This window comes from Cryptomeria japonica, chromosome 8, assembly GCF_030272615.1.
Source record: "Cryptomeria japonica chromosome 8, Sugi_1.0, whole genome shotgun sequence".
In the NCBI taxonomy this organism is placed as follows: Eukaryota; Viridiplantae; Streptophyta; class Pinopsida; order Cupressales; family Cupressaceae; genus Cryptomeria; species Cryptomeria japonica.
This window is the reverse complement of record NC_081412.1, coordinates 484,986,713-485,007,068: the sequence shown is the minus strand read 5'-3', so window position 1 is coordinate 485,007,068 and position 20,356 is coordinate 484,986,713. Positions and strand designations below refer to the sequence as shown.

The window sequence follows — 20,356 nt, the reverse complement described above, 5'->3', positions numbered from 1 at the left end:
TTGCTCCTTCTCCTTGGATGAAAATGTGGAGGTGTCAACCCCACAACCAAGTAATTAGAAATATCTGCATACCATGGGGTATAAATTGATAATACAAAGATATATTCATTCAAAAAGGAGTCATCCATTACTGGATCTTTTGTGGAGGTTGTTAATCTTAATAGAAAGTCTACTAATACATTAGCCTTTCCAAGTTTGTCAACAATTGTGATACATCAAACTCTTGTAACAATAGTAGTCATTTGGCAAGTTTTCCACTTACTAGTGGTTTGTTCATTAGGAAGCGTATTGTTGCATGGTCGTGTGAATGAAAATAGAGTATCCAGTTATATAATGCCTAAATTGTTTATGGCATAAATGACATCAAGCATCTCTTTCTCTATAACTATATAGTTAACCTCAACACCTTTCAAGTTCTTACATATGTAATAAATTTCATATTCTAAATTATCTTCCATTTTATCTAGCGCAGTTCCAGCTATAAAGTCAGAAGCATCTGTGTGTGTATGGAAAAGAAGAGTCCAATTAAGTCCTCTATGGAATGGTGCTTGAGTGAGGGTTGACTCGAGTGATTTAATGCTGACAACTTGCAGTCCACTCAAATTCTACTTCCTTTGTGAGTAGTGTGGAAAGAGATGCAACAATCTTGTTGAAATCCTTTATGAAGTGCCTATAATTACCAGCATGCCCAAGAAAGATTTTGACCTCTCTCTGTTTATGTGGTACTGGGGGCATTGAGATGATTTCTATCTTGGTAGGGTCAACCTAAATTCTATTAGTTGAGATAAAATGTTCAAGCACAACTCCCTCTTCCATCATCATAAAGCATTTTTCATGACTAATGGAGAGGCTTGTCTTACACCTTTGGAGTACCATTTCCAAGTTTGCCAGTGCCTCCTCATAAGAATTACCATAGGTTGCTAAATCATCCATGTAAATTTTCATGGTATCATGAGCAATGATGAGTCCTATAATTGCCACTACTTCACTTGCTTGACTACTACTTTTATCAAACTTTAATGTGTTTTAAATTATATCTTGAACCATACTTTACCTAGTTATTGATATATATGACAAGTGGATATATGAATATGCTATGAGAATTTCTATGGTTGATATATTTTCAATGTGTTATAAATGATGCTAATGTGGATAAATTCTTGTCTTCAGAAACTAGCATGCAACTTAAAGGATTTGTAGTCAACCTGCAACCAAAACAACTCATGCCTTGTTGTTTGTGTGGAAGAAGTCAAAGGGTTATCAACTAGAATGTGATTGTAATGAAGTTGTGTTGAATTTTTCTTGTTGAATAAATGCACAAAATGATTGTAGGAATCTGTGGGATGATGGATTTGTGTTTCATAAATCCACATGCATGAATTCTTGCCTTTACTATTTTGAATAAAGAGTCTAATTTGGATTGGAACTCATGATTAGAGTTAGTTATTTCAATTTCTCTTTGGAATAAGTCATCCTTAGTACTAGGGAGGATTGACAAATATTCTCAGTAGGATTAGGAAAGTAATTGCTCCACTATCGCAAACTGTTTATTCTAGGCCAATTTTGCATGAGTTAAGGATCTTCTTGAATACACACATTTGTAATCCAAATTAGATTTTTACCTATATTTCTGAGTACCATTACTAATGTTATGCATTGATCAATATGAATAAAGTGGATGATTACCAATGTTTCGAGTTAAAGGGTTGTTTGTGATTTGAGTTACATCTTCTCGAGCAAGGTCCACTTGAGGTAGTGCAATCCTTTCTTAGATGGTTTATCCAGTTTATATAATATGTTTATGTAATTTGTTAACATACTTGATAATTAGAGTCCAGGTTGCAGTTGAGTCATTACGCTATTTACATGCAGCCACCACTGAGTGAACTTACCAAGTTACCCGTAGCCACTACTATACAAATATAATTTTCATTTAGTATTATTTATGCTTTCATTAGTTTGTAGTTCCCTTTACACAACTGATAAACAATTTAGAGAACTTTGTTGTGCATATAATGCCAACATCATCCATGTATATACATCCCTAGTGGATAATTAAATGAGCCCTTGCTAAGACATTAGGTTACTCATTGTGGAAATAGTTGTCCAATTGAGAGAGTGCACTGAGTTATTAGCACCAATCTTCTATGCTTAGTAGAGACCAACCATTTTTGGCACCGTTGCGGGGGATGGTGCTAAGGCTTGGGATTTATAAGTTTATATAATTGTAATGTTATTTTCTTTTTGTAATTTATTTTTCATCATTTACTTTCCATTAGAATAGAAGTTTTATTTTCAGCATTAGGAACAATAGATTTCTAGATCAATTTCAAACTATTCACAACAAGTTCAAGAAGAAAGCCATAAGCTCCATATTTTCATTGCATGCGGTGGGAGAGGGATGCCTTAGGAAGGTTTCTTCTCTCAACAAAGAGTCTAGAAGACATCCTAGCTTCACAAAGGGGGCCAAAAGACCTATTAGACACAACAAGAGAGCTAGAAGATCCATTTAGTGCACTCAGAAATTTAACATCTTTTAACAATACACAAACACAATAAGAACCTATTGAAGAACCCACACAAGAAATACCTACAAGAATTATTGAAGTAGAGGTGAACCTTGCAAAATTGATTACTTTTGAATAGAACATCTATGACCAAGAGAGGTAACAACACTCAAGAATATATCCCTATCTACTCTCCCAAATTTCTATGGCTTAATCACAGAGGACCGTGATACTTTTTTGTTTGAATTTGATGTATTATGTCCTAGCTATGACTATACCACTAATGTCTATAGACTAAAATTCTTCCCAAAAACCCTAAAGGATGCTACACTGAGATGGTTTATGGGATTGAACATAAATGTCATAATTTGTTGATCTTCCCATTCTTTCCTTTGATCTTCCCGTTGTACAAGGTCAAGTCTTCATCTAGATATATGTGAATTCCTTTAAGCAACCCCGTATTTTTTAAGATTGCCATTTTCTCTTTCATTCTTCTTACATATACATATACATATACATATGTCATCATGCTCGATGCAAAATAAGATCATAATTGAACTTGTTATGCATGCATGGACGGGCCTATATTTTTCAATCAATATGTTTGCAATCATACTGCAGTTTTCCATTGTCTTTGAAGAAAGAACTAGTGCATATCAAATGGCGAGTTCCTCTGGTAGTTCGAAGGTCAATTGAGACTATATACAAATCTCGGAATGCAAGTGTAACTGCAAATAGGAGTCTATGCAAGACCAATTAACACACAATTCAGAGCTATTGGAACGATTTGTTTACAATATCCTCCACACAATTGGTGACTCCAAGCTGATTGTGGAGGCAATCAAAAGATTGGTTCATCCGTAGTTGAAAGAAATGACAATAAACTCTATCAAGAATGTTTCAAAGCAACCCATGTGGGGTCTGATAGGGGACGCCATCTGTATAGAAACAATGAAGGAGAGCCAAGCGATACAGGAAATAGTAACGATAATGCAAGAAGGTCTAGAGGACAACAAAATGGACACATGAGTATCTGGTGCAGTTTAATAAGGATGCTTTGACTCCTGCACAGATTGAAAGGCTTTAAGAAGTCCTAGAGGCCATTCGTATTCTGCTGCATGCTCTGCTGTAACTAAAATGCAAATTTCTTTTTCTTTTTTGGTTAATGAAATGGAGCTACCCATATATAGAGAGAGCTCCCTCCAAATTTTTAGAGGAATTAAAAGTGCATACCTTGTGCTTATTTCATTTGTTTGATGCTAGTTTATGTGGGTGCCATAATTGAATGATCTTAACCCTCATTAATTAAACTTAATTCTAAACCTCTTACCTATATCTATTCTATCCATCCCTTTACAACATGGGCAATCCATTTTCTTAGGTATTGCCTCCTTAGACTACATAGCAGGCACAATCTTGTCCCTTGGATTGGATCACACCCACAATCTATTCCTCCAAGTTTAAATTTCAATTCCCTCATTTACGGGTTTAAAATTTCTAGAATGTGATTGTTATCTTATTGCCTTAATTATCAAAGTTCTCAAATTGTGTGTCTAGAAATTATATTTAAGAACATAATCTTAGGTCATTAGGAATAGTTTTTATTACTAGAACAAAACATTCACACAAGTACTATTATTCTTAGTTCCAATCTTATAGTAGTCTTAGATATAATAGATGTATATGTATTGTCATTCACACCTTTTCTTGACATAATTTTTCATCTTTGTACATTAACCATGGAACATGAATGCTATCACATAAGTCTATGATCTTCCTTTCATCTATGTAGTTCTCCAAAGGCTTTTCATCACCGCCAAGTCTTAAACATACATACATGAACAATTGAATGACTATTGATGATCAAATTTATAGAAGATAAGCTATACCAAAGTGTTTAATGACAAAATCATACTTGTAGCCTAGTATTCAGCAATAGAAATACTATAACATCTTAGTCACAACCTTTTGATCTCTCTTTTTAACTAGATCTGATTATTTCAATCCTTTGTCATAGCTTATAAGTTGGTCAAACAAGTCAAATTCAACATAATACTGAAATCTAATTAAGCTCCTTATTCCTTCTCACCAATTTCATTTATAACTTATAAGTCTTAGTCTCTCTTCTTCTTTTTAAAAAAAAAATCTTAAGATCTATTTAATCAAGGTTAGACCTATACATCATTAATTAGGAAATTTCCACATGAATATATATGAAGATAAATATTATAAATGCAATAACTAGTCATTGAGATTATTTTGAGTAGATTAAAATACATAAAGATAAAATAAAAAAATAATTAAAATTTCATGAAGGCGTCCTAATTAACATAAATATATGAGTGGATTGTACTTGAGACAATTCTATATTAATAAGAGTTGCAAAATAAATACAACCTGTAAAGTATAACATATATTTAACACTTTGCTAGTAGACTACTATTCTTTTAATTAATCCCACATTGATAATAGTTGTGAGATAATAGCGAGTTGTATAATATAACATAAGACATACACTTTTGTTGATAAACTCTTGTTCTTTGTCCTATTAACAGACATTTAAAATGTTTGCACCATCTATTGAAGGTCTAATATGTTAATAAACATAAACAAATTAGATGATCTTTTTGAATAAAAAATAAAAACAACATAAATATTAAATAAACTTTATAGATAGATAGATAGATAGATAGATAGAATGAACTTTGAACTCCATGAGACGAAAAATAGCCTATGGGACAATCAACCTTGATGTAATGATCTTTTGTATTTTAGCACCTTCTCAATCGTCTACATATCGAATAAAACATCACATTCTAAAATAGAGTGTTTTTCTAATTCTAGTATCCTTCTATTGCAAAAAATATACCCTTTCTTTCCATGCCTTTTTAGGTCTTTTCTACCTCCTTGTTTCACATAGGCATTAATGAAAGTTGATTCTTAATTGAACAATGGAAATTTTACTCTCCAGATAACATTAGTTACTATGTACTATAGATTAACCTCAGATTTCCAAACCAAAAAGATAGTTAAACACTATGATTTCTTGAAGATCAAGAAAGAATAAACATCCCAATATTTTTTTGCAGTCCAAAGATATTGTAGCACTTTGCTAGTGGACTACTATTCTTTCAATTAATCCCACATTGATAAGAATTGTGAGATAATAGTGACTTGTATAACATAAGACAAACACTTTTGTTGATAGACTCTTGTTCCTCGTTCTATTAACAAACATTTAAAATGTTTGTAGCATCTATTAAATGTCTAATATGTTGATAAACAAAAATAAATTAGATGATCTTTTTGAATAAACATTAAAGAAATTACACAAATAAATATTATAGATAGATAGATAGATAGACCTTTGAACTCCACAAGACTAAAAATAGTCTATGGGACAATCAATCTTGATGTAATGATCTACATGTTGAATAAAACATCAAATTCTAAAGTAGAATGTTTTTCTAATTCCATTATCTCTATATTGCAAAAAATACACACCCTTTCTTTCCATGTCTTTTTAGATCTTTTCCACCTCCTTGTTTCAAATTCTTAATTGAACAATGAAAATTTAACTCTTGAAATAACATTAATTATTATGTACCGTAGATTAACCTCAAATTTCCAAATAAAAAAAATAGATAAAAACTATGATTTCTGAAACATTAGGAAAGAATAAACATCCCAATTTTTTTTTTTTTCTTTTGCGGTCCAAAGATATTGTAGAGGGACATTCCTTTGATTTAATTTCAGAAAGTAAAGAATATCCATACTATTATTGCGACCAGAATTTAACTATGTAGTTTTCAATTAAACTCATTTATCCATATTTCATGAATAATAATTCACATGAACCTATCCATACCCATACCCTAAATCTATAGAGCTTTGTATTATTACCCTTTATACTCACGAAAAAATAATCCCTCTGGGAATCTCTAGAAACTTTTTACTCATCGATACAGGTCAATTTCGATGATTGGCTCCCGATTGAGTTTAAGGCACAACAGCCATATAGAAAGGGCCATCTCGAAAACTGCCTAGAAATGAAAATACAAATGTTATCTTATTAGATAAATCTGCATCATCCCTTCCTGTAGCCTGCAAATCCATAAGCGAGTATGGTAGATGAGAAAAACTTGCTTCCTCGCCCATACAAAAAGAAAGATCAGTTTTAAAGTTGGTGGCACTGACATGCTTGTAACCAAATGTTATGCTACTCTTCAAGTGGTGTGATGGGCGGAGTGCACACGAGCACTGCCATGAGAATACCTTCCGTTCCTCTGATTGTGCCTGTTCACCTGTGTAACATAAATAATATCGATATTAAGAAGATCTACAGGAGTAAGAAAATATTAAGTGGCAGAGGAAGAGGCAGATGTAGATTTTCGTGTGTGAGAGCAAGTTCTAAGAGGGAGGAATCTCCATACCAAGTGCTGGGAGTAGCTCCCTATGCAACTCCGCAAGAAATCAAACAAGCTTACAGGAAATTAGCTCTTAAGTACCATCCTGATGTCAATAAACAGGTATCCTTATTTCATAATTTTGCCTGATTTTAATAAAGAATTACCTAAAATTGCTCAAATTTCATGTCTAAAATATTGTACGGGACGGTGCAACATGTACCCCGAACTCTATAGAATGCATTCCAAGCTCTTTGGATTGAATATGCACCTTCCACGTTAGGAAATTTGTGCAACTTGAGATTACTCATTGTTCATCTCATACCATGCATTGCAGTCAATTTAATTTTTTATTATTGGCACCCGCTTGCGCAGTTTGAGCATCTTTTAGCCTCAACAATAGGACATAAATTATAGTTTTTAATTAAAAAATGGTTTACTCACTGTTACCCTTTTACCCACTTCGACATTAAACGTTTTGATCAGATAAGGTTCCATTTTCCTTCTAAGAAAACGATGTATCTACTTATTTGCTAGTGTACCCGATTTGGCTTTGGGTGTTTTAACCACTTAGGGGTCATTTCTCAGTAAAATTGGAATGGTCTTGATTTTTTTCTCCACGGTTTTCACTTTGTTCAGAAAGTCATTATCAAACACACGCAGTTTCCCGTACCCATTTGAATCAAATGAGTTAGTAGAGTCGGATTTGAGCTATTCAGTTTAAGATGCTGAATTCTGTTAAAGGTCAAATGAGTATAGAGCAAAGGGGTCATGGTGTTTTACCCTGTCAATAGAGTTTTGTTGGGAACATTGCATGCAAAAAACCGGGTTCAAACAGCTGTGGTTGTAGAGCTCCTAATTTTTGTAGAATTGTACCGTTCGGTAGTTTGGCTGATTTATGGCATTTAAATGGCGTTGATAAGGTTCCTTTCACATTAAAGAAAATATCATATTTTTCAAAAAAGATGTTGCCTCTCTTTTAAAGCACCATTTGATATATTTTAAAACGATTCAAATATTTTCCTGAACTAATTTATTCTAGCTCTACCTATGACAAATGGTTGCAACTCTTAACTTACAAATACCCTTGACAGTAATCCTTGCGTTATGTCTTTGGTTCTACCTTACAAAGAGTTTAAGTTTCAATTTCTGTCCTAAGACATGGCAATGGAGAACTTCTTAGCCAGAGAGAAGGTATGGAGGGAGAGGGAAATGGAGATGTTTTACCCAGAATTGTTTACAAGTCTTGAGTATCAAGAAAGATGACAGCAAAAATGTTTGCCATATTGCAGTGATGGAATAACAATGGAAAGTGTAAGAACATATGAACCTTGGGATGGCCTTGGTAGCCATCAGTTAATTCATTATCAACCGAGACATCTGGTGCATAACAGCACTATTGCAACAATGTTGCTTTCCTGACTAATTGTCCAGTCATTGCAGTTTTTACTGTTCCTATTCGAAGCATCTATTCACTGAATTAATGAAGTAAAGAATACCTTCATTGACTAGCCGAGCAAGCTTTAGTTTCATCTTATGCATATCTCCATGTAGTCATATAACATGATTCTCTGAAGCTTCTATATGAAGTCACTAGACCTCAATTTCAATATGCAATCGCAGTATAATTACAATGCTTTTAATACGATTTGTGAAACATGATCATGAAAATAAGCAAAGATAATATAAATATTCTGTAGTTCATGCTGTAACCCTTCCTGGTACTGCTCTTTGTGATAATGTGTTCTGGTCATAAATCCACTACAAGGGATTTTAGGATAAGTTTTTTATTACATTACCCTGAGTTTACAGGACAGGGACGGCAGGGAACGGCGAGACGAGTTTTCAGGACGGCAATTTTTTTTATCAAATTTGGGGACCAGAGGGGCAGGGGACAGCTATATAAAATGTAGGAAAATTTTAAATGTTCATATGAAAACATGGATAAAGCATGCATATATACATTATATTCATATGAAAACATGGATATAGCATGCGTATGATACTATGAAAACATGGATATAGCATGCGTATGATACTATGAAAACATTTTAGAATGTAAAGTTTGAACATACAACATTGTCAATACTCAATATGCATTCATAATTCAGAATTCATTGTCAATATGCAGGTGATATTAGATATTTAAGAAATAACATACAAAATGTCCAAAGGCTAAACTGCTGCCATATGGTTTCATTGTCAATTATGATTGAAAATATAAAAAAACAAAGTACAATGCCGCCCCTAATCTATATCTCCTAACATTGCATCAAAATCAGAGTTGTCTTTGCCACTGTCATGGTCCACGCCACCTCATCCAACAGAATCCCAACCAATCCCCTTGGTGCCTCCTCATCAACCCGGGCCACATTTTTGGGATCAACATTCCATCATAAAGCTAGAGTCTGTCGATACTCCGGAGTCTGACGATCTTGAAGTTGAAGAGCACTATGCACGACCATTGGCTTCTCCGCTCATCTAGGGGTAAGTCAATTCCTCTTGATAGAGTGGATAAAGCCATATGTGGACCAGTTCCTCTCTACAGCAAAGGAACTAGCAACCTATGAAAGGAGGTGAGTGACAAGCAACTTTAATTGTGGTGTATCCCTCTCATGCCATGTCCACCATCCAATAGGGTCTCTTTGGGCTAATATAGCTATATCCAACGTTGCTTGTGGTTTACTCAATGTAGGACCACAAAGATTTGTGAAGTCAAGGAATTGTGCGCGAAGTATGGAAGCCTCCTCCTCTGGAAATATCTTATCAATGGTCCATGTGAACCCATCTAAAATCTGATCATCATCACATGGAGGCACCCTTCCATCCCTTGGTGCATACCATTTGCGATTTGCTACATAAGCTACCATATGAAGCAGGGTGTTCATTATGTTTCACCTCTGTGTCACAATGGGCTCAATATGTTGCTCATAAAACCCCAAAGTAGGATCCTTATCCAAAATTGTTTGCTTAATCTTCCCAAGGATACTGTCAAATGTCTCATACATCTCTCTAAGAATAGGAGAGTCTATATCAGCATATTTGATGACATCTACAATAGGTGAGATGACAAAGAAAACATATCTTCAAGTGCAAAGTTCAAAATATTAAAATTAGAATATGAAAATCAGCAATCTAATGTTTAATTTTTAAAACAATCAGCAATTTAATAATAAAATTAGCAATGTCTTACCTCATAGTGGACCACCAATTGTCATCAAGGATCTTTTGTTTGGCAGATTTTCCTTTAGTAGAGTTTGATCCCGCCATCTAGCCCACTCGAGATTCACCGCCATCAACTGTAGAGGATCATGCACCTCAAGCATCCTCTCCAACAAGATTAAGTGGCATACCTATATTCATTAAAATAATAAAAAAGTTAAGTGGCATACCTATATTCAATGTTCATTAAAATAAAGAATTGGAAGTTTGATACAAAATTAAGTGGCATACCTTGTTTCAACGGGTTTGAGGAACTCCTTTGAAAATGATCTAAAGAGAGCAAGTGAGGTGTGGTGGTTGCAAATGAACATTTGAATGTCTCTAGCTTCTACCGCCACTTTCTTCACCCAATCTATTTTTCTTATGTCTTTCAATGCATTGTTCAATGCATGAACACAACATAGGGTCCAAAAGATGTGCCTGTAAGCACCGGCCACCATTAAACTTGTTGACTGGCACACATGTGCTGAATCAGCGATCACCTGTACAACATTAGCAGCCCCAACCTCCTCTATGGCATCTCTCAAAATGCTAAACTCGAACTTTGCATCCCTACGCTTTTTTGAACAATCCACAACTTTCAAAAAATAAGAACCAACAAGGCATGTGACAATGATATTGATGAGTGGCCAATGTCTAACATTAGTCCACCTATCCATCACAATAGAACAACCAACCTCATCCAAGTTCACCTCATATCCTCTATTAGCACATTAACCTTGGAATACTTTTTGTCTAGGAGAGTAGTCCATAGCTTATGATCTCCAGGGGTTGTGAATGTGGGACTGATAGTGGCTATATCTTTGACTATTTGTTTAAAGTAAGAGGAACGTGCCACATAAAATGGGATGACATTAGCAAAAAAGAATCTAGCAATGGATGTCTGTAGCTTCATGTCCTTGTGCATTAAACAAAACTTCTACTAACCCTCCTGTCTCACTACCCATCTTCCTCTTTCCTCTTGTCTCAACTTGACTACTACTACCAATAGTGGATGTCATAGGCCCAAATGTTTGTGAACATGCAAAAGAAGGTGTCGGTATTGCCACAACTTGTTTCCCCATTTCTGCCTCCATATGCAATCTATGACACTCTATCCTCTCCTCATCTTTTAGTTTTGGACAAGCTTTGACCCCATGGCCTGGAACACCCAAAAAATGAGATTTTATTCTTTTGTAGCTGCCCCTAAAATCTGTGAAGCAAACATGACAAACCCACACCCTACTCCCTCCCGAATTTCTTTTCCTTTCACCCAACATGACAAACCCACACCATACTCCCTCCTGAATTTCTTTTCCTTTCACCCTGAGGTGTAACATATTGGAGAAGAGGTTTTTTTTTTTGAAAAGGCCCTTTGCATATGTTTCCATAATTTTTGAAGAGCATTTAATTATATTAGTTTGCTGCCCACTACTTCTCTCAGCACTTCCACTTGCATTTCCACCAACCACTTCCACTTCATTCTCACTACTACCATCACCCTCACTCCTGCTCATTTTTTTTGAGTTTGAATTAAAGTTTGAACTGATAAAATACAAAAAAAAATAAAAAATCAGACATTTCTCTCATTGCATTCTTCAAATTTTGAAAAAAAATGGAGAATAGGAAAATGGAAGAATGAAACTTACCTCTTTCAAGTTTGAAGGAAGATACTTGCCCTAGATTGAACTACTTTGCCTTCTATTCATTTCTGCACCTCCTCTTTCAATGGCTTCCTTCAAACCCTCCTGCTGCTCCAAGTTTTTCCTTGACACAAAAATGACCAAATGAGTCAAAATGAGTGAAGCAATAGCTTTAAGGTGTTTTTGGAGGTACTAGCCCACACTAGGAAAAAAAAATTAAAAAAAAAGTTGTGTTTTTATGTTTTTAAGTTACAAAAAAACGCCCCAGCTGTGGGGACGTCCGGCCATCCTTGGGATGGTCGAGGGACATCCTAGACGTCCCTCGTCGTCCTCGAGACGGCTGGATGCCCCCCCGTTTCCGAGATGTCTCTGCAATATTTTGGCAGATTGGGGATGGGGGGAAATGTCCCCTAGCCATCCCACGTCCCCAGGATTCCCCTATGTAATGTCCCCTAATAAATAAGTTGCAAAAAGTAAATTTGAAACAATATTAATTATTTTATATTAATATTTCATTCATAGATTGATATAAATAATTAATATTATTAAAGCATTGTTGAATAAAGTGGAATAAACACCGTAATTATTTAATTAATAGTTCTTAACTATTATTTAAATAATAAGGTAGTTTCCTACGGGAAATAATAAAACCAACTTATTTTGAGAATAAAAGCATGGCATTGCATTGGAAGTGGATGCCTGAATGAAAATATTTTGTTATCTGCGTGATAGGATACACATTGAATTGAGTCAGATGGCCTTTCGTTAGTTATTGATTGGCCTATTGGACGCAAGATCTCGGAGTAGAACCGTGTTTGACTAAAGCAGCAGAGTAACTAATGGAGTGAGTCCTTGTATGTGACGCGGGCACGTGAGTTTCCTTACACGCGAGACTATTACAAGACCACCATAAGCTAGGTGAATACGACGCTCAAACACACTTCTTCTTCCATGCCTCGTAACTCAATATTGGGTTGTAGCGCATGGTTGTTATTGCCGTGATGGGAAGCCGCGGTCCTCGCGTAGAGGTAATGGAAGTGTCACCAAAAATGATGCAAACCGTATTGATTTCGTGTTCTAGATTGGGTCGTGCAAATTGATTTTCCAGTGGGATTGAGAGCGGGTGAACTGTTGGCCACTGTCGATGTCTCCGTCTGCATTAACCATCGGTGAATGTATGATTAACCATCGGTGAATGTATGAAGGCTCTTGGTAGTATTTTGCAACGCGTTTGGCACCAACATGAATGAACAACCGGTAGTCACAACTTATTTATTAGGTGCACCATGAAAAGAAATTCTTAACCCATTTCCTAGTGGAATATTTTATCAATTGATATCAACTTCCTTGAATAATGATTGTTCAGTTTCCTGTTGGCAATTGCTATGTTTATCAGTAAATATGAAAGTCGAATTGAGACTCTGTGTATTAAACAATAATACTGTTTAATGTATTCCAATAATCCACCGGTTGTGTTGAACCATACGTGTTTGTTATATCCTAGACATAAATCTATCTGCAAACTGATCTTAGTTAAGGAATTTTACAGTGGTATCAGAGCCTTGGAATCTTGCCAGCCTGTAGGGTGTTTTTGAGTTGAAATTCTATGTGTAGCTGAGTATGCACCAGGGAAATTATAACTTTCAGAATACTAGGGTCCGACAAAATAGAGATCAAAACTTGCCTTTAGCACAAAGTAGCTCTTCTATTCAATTTGAAATTGAGGACAGCCATACGACAACTGACGAAGAGATTATTTTTGAAACAAACAATATGGGAGAACCTGAAAACAATAGGGATCTCATAACAGCTTTAATCAGAAGTCAACAAGATATGCAGAACAATGTGAGCAGAATGACTAATTTAATTACCCAATTTATTAATCAGCATCAAAATAATGGAAATAATCAACACCATAATGTTGGGGCAAACAATGGGGGTAGAGATGAGCATTCTATCAATAATAATCAGCCGGAAAGAACAGGAACAACTAGACCTTTTATGGCAACTTTCACTGTCAAGAATGTGCAACCCGAAAATGAACCGACAATTAGAGAATTACAGGATGAGATACACCATGATTGGTTATTATCAGGGGATGATTTTAGGTCAACAATGACATTTAGAGAGTACTTGGATGTCAGAATGAAACATAGGCCAAGAGAACAACGAGGGAATAACAGTGAATTACAAAGGAAAATCGGTAAGATGTCTATCCCTTACAATGATGGGTCAGGGAAAACCGCAGCTAGGGCTTGGGTGCAAAAACTTGACACCTACTTTCAATTAAATCCTATGCTGGAAGATGAAGCAATCAAATATGCAACATTACATCTTGATGGTGTAGCACACGAATGGTGGCACCATGGGCAAGTAACTTTGGGTCATAATCAGATTATAACATATGTTGAATTCACCGAGAAACTTATTGACAGATTTGACTCTAAAGATCCTGAACTTCATCTAAAAGATTTAACTCAGCTTAAGCAATCTGGAACTGTTGAACAATACATTTTTGAATTTGAAAAATTGGCAGTTTTAGTAACTGAAATTTCAGAGACACAAAATTGTGATATTCATAGATGGATTGTCTGATTCACTCAAAGGTTGGGTTAAGTCCTTGAACCCTCCTACTTTACAAACAGCTATTAAAAGAGCAAGAGAATTGGAACCATCTTCAAAAGGGAAATTTTTTAATAAAGCAGCATCACCTAAACCTGAAAAAGACAAACAACCTTTCAATAAAGATAATCTCCCTAAAAAGAAGTTAGATAAAGAAGAGAGGGAAGAACTCAGAAGGAAAAAACAATGTTTCAGCTGTAGAGAATCATGGCAGCTAGGACATAGATGTTTGGGAAAAGGAAAAATTCATTACATTGAGGTTATGTCAGATAGTGACGATGAAGAGAATGTTGAACCTAACATAGAACCTGCACCACAGAACACAAAATCAGAGACAAGTACTAAACATGGAGAAGGGGTAATAGCATCTATGACAGGAACACCACATTATAATATTTTTAGAGTTAGAGGAGTTTTGAATGGGCAACATGTAGTTGTCATGCTTGATAGTGGTTCTACTCATAATTTTATAGATGCAGCTCTTGTGGAAAAACGTGGATTGGAAACTGAAAAACATGAAGGTTTTGATGTTAGAATAGCAGGTGGAACTAATTTGTCCAATACTCATAAAGTTCCTAAATTGAGTATTACTCTTGGCAATTATACCGTTACTGATGTTTTTTATGTGATTGATTTGGCTAATACTAATGTTGTTTTGGGCATTCAATGGATGGAAACATTAGATGAGTACACTTAGAGTTTTAAAAGATTGGAATTTTCTTTTTAAGATTGATGATAAGAAAGTAGTGCTTCGTGGTATGTCTAACGGTGGTCCCAGGATCGTTAGTGCTAAAAGAATGGAGGCTATTTTTAGACATGGAGATGTGGCATGGTCGTCACAATGTTTAATCTCTAACAAGGTATCAAGATTTGAATCTAAACATTATCAAGATGATTTGTTAAAAGTATTAGATTCACATAATCTGGTTTTCAATGATATACCTCCAGGAGTCCCGCCTGATAGAGGATTTGAACATACCATTGAATTAGAAGAAGGTGCCAAACCCTTTATCACAACTCCTTACAGACATCCTAAAATATTCAGGGATGAAATAGAAAAGGCAATTAAGGAATTGTTGGATATGGGGCATATCAGGCCTAGTTCTAGTCCTTTTGCATCATCAGTAGTACTGGTCAAAAAGAAGGATGGAACTCTTCGCATGTGTATTGATTACCGTGCTCTTAACAAGAAGACAATCAAAAACAGGTATCCAATTCCTCGAATTGATGAGTTGTTGGATGAATTACATGGTGCTGTTTATTTTTCTAAAATTGATTTGAGGTCAGGATATCATCAAATTAAGTTAAGAGATCAAGATATTCATAAAACTGCTTTTTGTTGTCATTATGGTCATTATGAATTCTTGGCTACACTGTTTGGTTTAACAAATGCTCCGGCAACATTTCAATCTTGTATGAATCATACCTTTAACAAACAGTTGAGGAAATTTTTGCTAGTTTTCTTTGATGATATATTGATCTACAACAAAACTTGGGAAGATCACTTGAAACATATTGATATAGTTCTTGGTATTATGGAATCTCAATCACTTTATGCAAAGACTTCTAAATGTGAATTTGGAATGACAAAAATTTTGTATTTAGGGCATATGATCAGTGCTACAGGTGTACAGGTTCATCAGGAATAGATAAGAGCCATTTTGGATTGGCCACTACCACGAAATCTTATAGATTTACGAGGATTCTTTGGATTATGCAATTATTACAGGAGATTTGTTAGAGGTTTTTCACAGCTTGGGGCACCATTGACAGATCTTACCAAAAAGGGGGCATTTCGATGGACTGAGGAAGCACAACAAGTTTTTGAGAAACTAAAAGAGGTAATGAGTTCTTGCCTAGTACTTGCACTTCCAGATTTTAATCAGCCTTTTGTCTTGGAATGTGATGCATCTGGTGAGGGAATAGGAGCAATCTTAATGCAAAATAAACATCCTATAGCTTATGAAAGCAGGAAACTTAGTAACCTAGAGAGATTGTATTCTATCTATGACAAAGAAATGTTGGCAATCATGCACACATTGGCAAAATTTAGACAATACTTGGTTGGTGGCAAATTTGTAGTAAGAACTGACCATAACAGTTTGAGATATTTCTTGGGACAGAAAGACTTGAATGACAGGCAACAAAAATGGATTAGTAAGATCCAAGCTTATGATTTTGAAATTGAATATGTGAAAGGTAAAAACAATGTTGTTGCAGATGCATTATCTAGAAGGCCTGAAATAAATGCTTTATCTGTAGTAACAACTGATTGGAAATCTTTATTGTTGGTTGAATATTCGAAGGATTCTTTTGCATGTGATTTGCTAGATGGTAATATACAAGATGATAAATATAAGGTTGTAAATGATGTTATCTATTACAAGGACAAGATTTACTTTATTCCAGTTTCGAAGTTGAAAGAGAAAATCCTCCAATCAGTGCATGATATTCCTTTAGCAGGGCACCCTGGATACTTCAAAACTTACTAGCAGATAAGGGAAAGATTCACTTGGAAAGGACTAAAAAATGATGTCCTTCGTTATGTCAAAGAATGCATCACTTGCCAACAAAATAAAGCAGAGCATACTTATCCTGCAGGTCTATTGCAGCCATTACCTATACCAGAACAGAAATGGGAAAGTATATCAATGAATTTCATTACAGGCCTATCGAGATCTCAAGGTAAAGATTGCATTTTTGTTGTGGTTGATAGATTAACTAAATTTGCACATTTCTTATCTATCACTACAAAATTCACAGCTGTCCTGCTTGCAGAACTATTCTTTTGAGAGGTGTTACGTTTACATGGTTTACCGAAAAATATAATCAGCGATCGAGATAGCAGTTTTTTGAGTATATTTTGGGGGGAACTGTTCAGACTGATAGGTACAAAGTTGAATCACAGTACGAGTTATCATCCACAAACCGATGGACAGACAGAAATAGTAAACAAGTGGATTGAGGGATACCTTCGTAATTATGTATCTGGACATCAGAAAGCCTGGGCTCATTGGTTATATTTGGGTGAATACTGCTATAATACTACATATCATATATCTATCGGTATGACTCCTTTCAGAGCATTATATGGGTATGATGCACTAGCTTTTATTGATCTTGCTTTTGATCAGAGTAATGTTCCCAAATCTTGTGATGTGCTTCAGGAATGCCAAGATATATTGAAAGCACTTAAGGAAAATTTGCAATGTGCTAAGAATCAACAGAAAATTTATGCTGATCAGAAGCGAATTGAGTGACACTTTGAAATTGGAGAATTGGTGTATATCAGACTACAACCCTATAGGCAGTCATCCCTCAAGCGTAGTGGGGCTGAGAAATTGAGGCCTCGAATTTATGGGCCGTATCAGGTTGTTCGAAAGGTTGGTACAGTGGCATATGAATTGGATTTACCTGCAGAAAGCAGAATACATAATGTATTCCATGTATCTTGTCTCAAAAATGCTTTGGGTTAACAGGTGAAAGTTTCAGAAAATCTACCACCATTGGATGAGGAAGGGAAATTAGAGATGATACCCGAAGTGATTTTGGAGACCCGAGACAAGCATTTGCGGAATAGGACAATCAGGGAATATCTCGTTGGATGATGCTACTTGGGAAAATGAGCAGGTTCTTTAGCATCCTGGATTACAATTGCTTGTGGGCAAGCAACATTGGGCAGGGGAGATTGTAATGTCCCCTAATAAATAAGTTGCAAAAAGTAAATTTGAAACAATATTAATTATTTTATATTAATATTCCATTCATAGATTAATATAAATAATTAATATTATTAAAGCATTGTTGAATAAAGTGGAATAAACACCGTAATTATTTAACTAATAGTTCTTAACTATTATTTAAATAATAAGGTAGTTTCCTACGGGAAATAATAAAACCAACTTATTTTGAGAATAAAAGCATGGCATTGCATTGGATGTGGATGCATGAATGAAAATGATTTGTTATCTGCGTGATAGGATACACATTGAATTGAATCAGATTGCCTTTCGTCAGTTATTGACTGGCCTATTGGACGCAAGATCTCGGAGTAGAACAGTGTTTGACCGAAGCAGCGGAGTAACTAATGGAGTGAGTCCTTGTATGTGATGCGGGCACGTGAGTTTCCTTACATGGGAGATTGTTACAAGACCAACGGAAGCTAGGTGAATACGACGCTCAAACACACTCCTCCTTTCGTGCCCCGTAACTCGATATCGGGTTGTAGTGCATGGTTATTATTGCCGTGACGGGAAGCCGCGGTCCTTGCGTAGAGGTAATGGAAGTGTCACCAAAAATGATGCAAACCGTATTGATTTCGTGTTCCAGATTGGGTCGTGCAAATTGATTTTCCAGTGGGATTGAGAGCGGGTGAATTGTTGGCCACTGTCAGTGTCTCCGTCTGCATTAACCATCGGTGAATGTATGAAGGCTCTTGGTAGTATTCTGCAACGCGTTTGGCACCAACGTGAATGAACAACCGGCAGTCACAACTTATTTATCAGGTGCACCATGAAAAGAAATTCTTAACCCATTTCCTGGTGGAATATTTTATCAATTGATATCAACTTCTTTGAATAATGATTGTTCAGTTTCCTGTTGGCAATTGCTATGTTTATCAGTAAATATGAAAGTAGAATTGAGACTCTGTGTATTAAACAATAATACTTTTTAATGTATTCCAATAATCCACTGGCTGTGTTGAACCATATGTGTTTGTTATATCTTGGACATAAATCTATCTGCAAACTGATCTTAGTTAAGCAATTTTACACCCTGGGACTAGGATGGGGTTTTTTAGGCCAGGGACGTGTCCCTGGGTTATGTAGGTTTTTTATCTTGCAAACAAATAAAATTGAGATTGACATGAGTGATCAACTGGTTTAACCTTGCACAGCTGAACCGATCTTCAATCGGCGAGTATCATATGATTTACGTTTGGCTAACCTCAGCAGATGGATGGTTACTCCTCTTGCCATGTTCAGCCATTGAGAAAAATGCATACTCAAAGATGCAATTGGTAATGATTAGCTGGTGCAAATTCATGCTTCATTAGTCTTTTAAAAGATGCTATGAGATGCAGCATTCCTAGCTACATGTCCTTCATGATACGAGTGGTGCAAAATGGCTGGCTGATCTTGCCAAGACAGTTCTTGTACATGAAATGTCACTGTTTGGGTTGCATTCAGCAGTAGAGATCTAAGGCCTAGAAATGTTGTAACAAACTTTAACACGATAAAATATATCAACTGGGAGATTCTACATATGATGGTTTGGATAAACTGTAAGTGATAATGATCACTACTTAAATGGTGGATGTTGGCAGGGATTCAGCTGCCTTTGGAGATTTTGGAGTGGCAAATACAATATTTGAAACTGCATATCCCTGTTTGTTTGGAAATTTTGGTATTGTTGACCAATGTCAAGTGGTAGCTCTACAGTTATGCATGGAGGTAACTTCTCCAGCCAAAATGTTGAGCTGAATGGAGAGGGTAACAGAGTAGCCAATGCAAATGCTAGAGAATGACTTTATAGATCTAGTACATCTTTGTGAATTATAAATTCCAGAATATAATTACAAGAACTCAAAACATGGGCATCTAGACAGACTTTGTCTATCTAAAACAAAACAAAATGCACTCATCAGACCTCGTAAAAAATATTGTAAAGGATGATGGGGATTATGGAAAATCTCAATGTCATTGTTTTAAGGCTGCATTCACACACTTGTCTACATATAGCTTGCCAATGGCATGTATAACAGCATATATGTAGTGGGTGTGATATAACCATGCAAGCTAGATTGAGTCTGTAACATAGGGTAATGATCAGCGAAATAAAACTGATACTCACCCTTCTATTTAATGTTTTATTGACCCTCTTAATGTTGTTATGATAATGTCAACAATAATGTTACACGGCTTATTTTTATCAATTCAATATTTCAGTTTTATCAAATTTGTATTATCTCCACCTA

The 20,356-nt window shown here is 35.6% G+C and overlaps 1 protein-coding gene across 1 annotated transcript in view; it reads left to right on the top strand.

The window, feature by feature from the left end:
* Positions 1-6,365: 6,365 nt before the first annotated feature.
* The window catches only part of LOC131077279 (uncharacterized), a 72,718-nt gene continuing 58,727 nt past the window's right edge, over positions 6,366-20,356 (top strand). Inside the window, exon 1 of the mRNA XM_058014735.2 lies at positions 6,366-7,036. Within this exon, the coding sequence (XP_057870718.1) occupies positions 6,719-7,036 (318 nt within the window). The 5' untranslated portion in view covers positions 6,366-6,718. The remainder of the gene's footprint in view (positions 7,037-20,356) is intronic.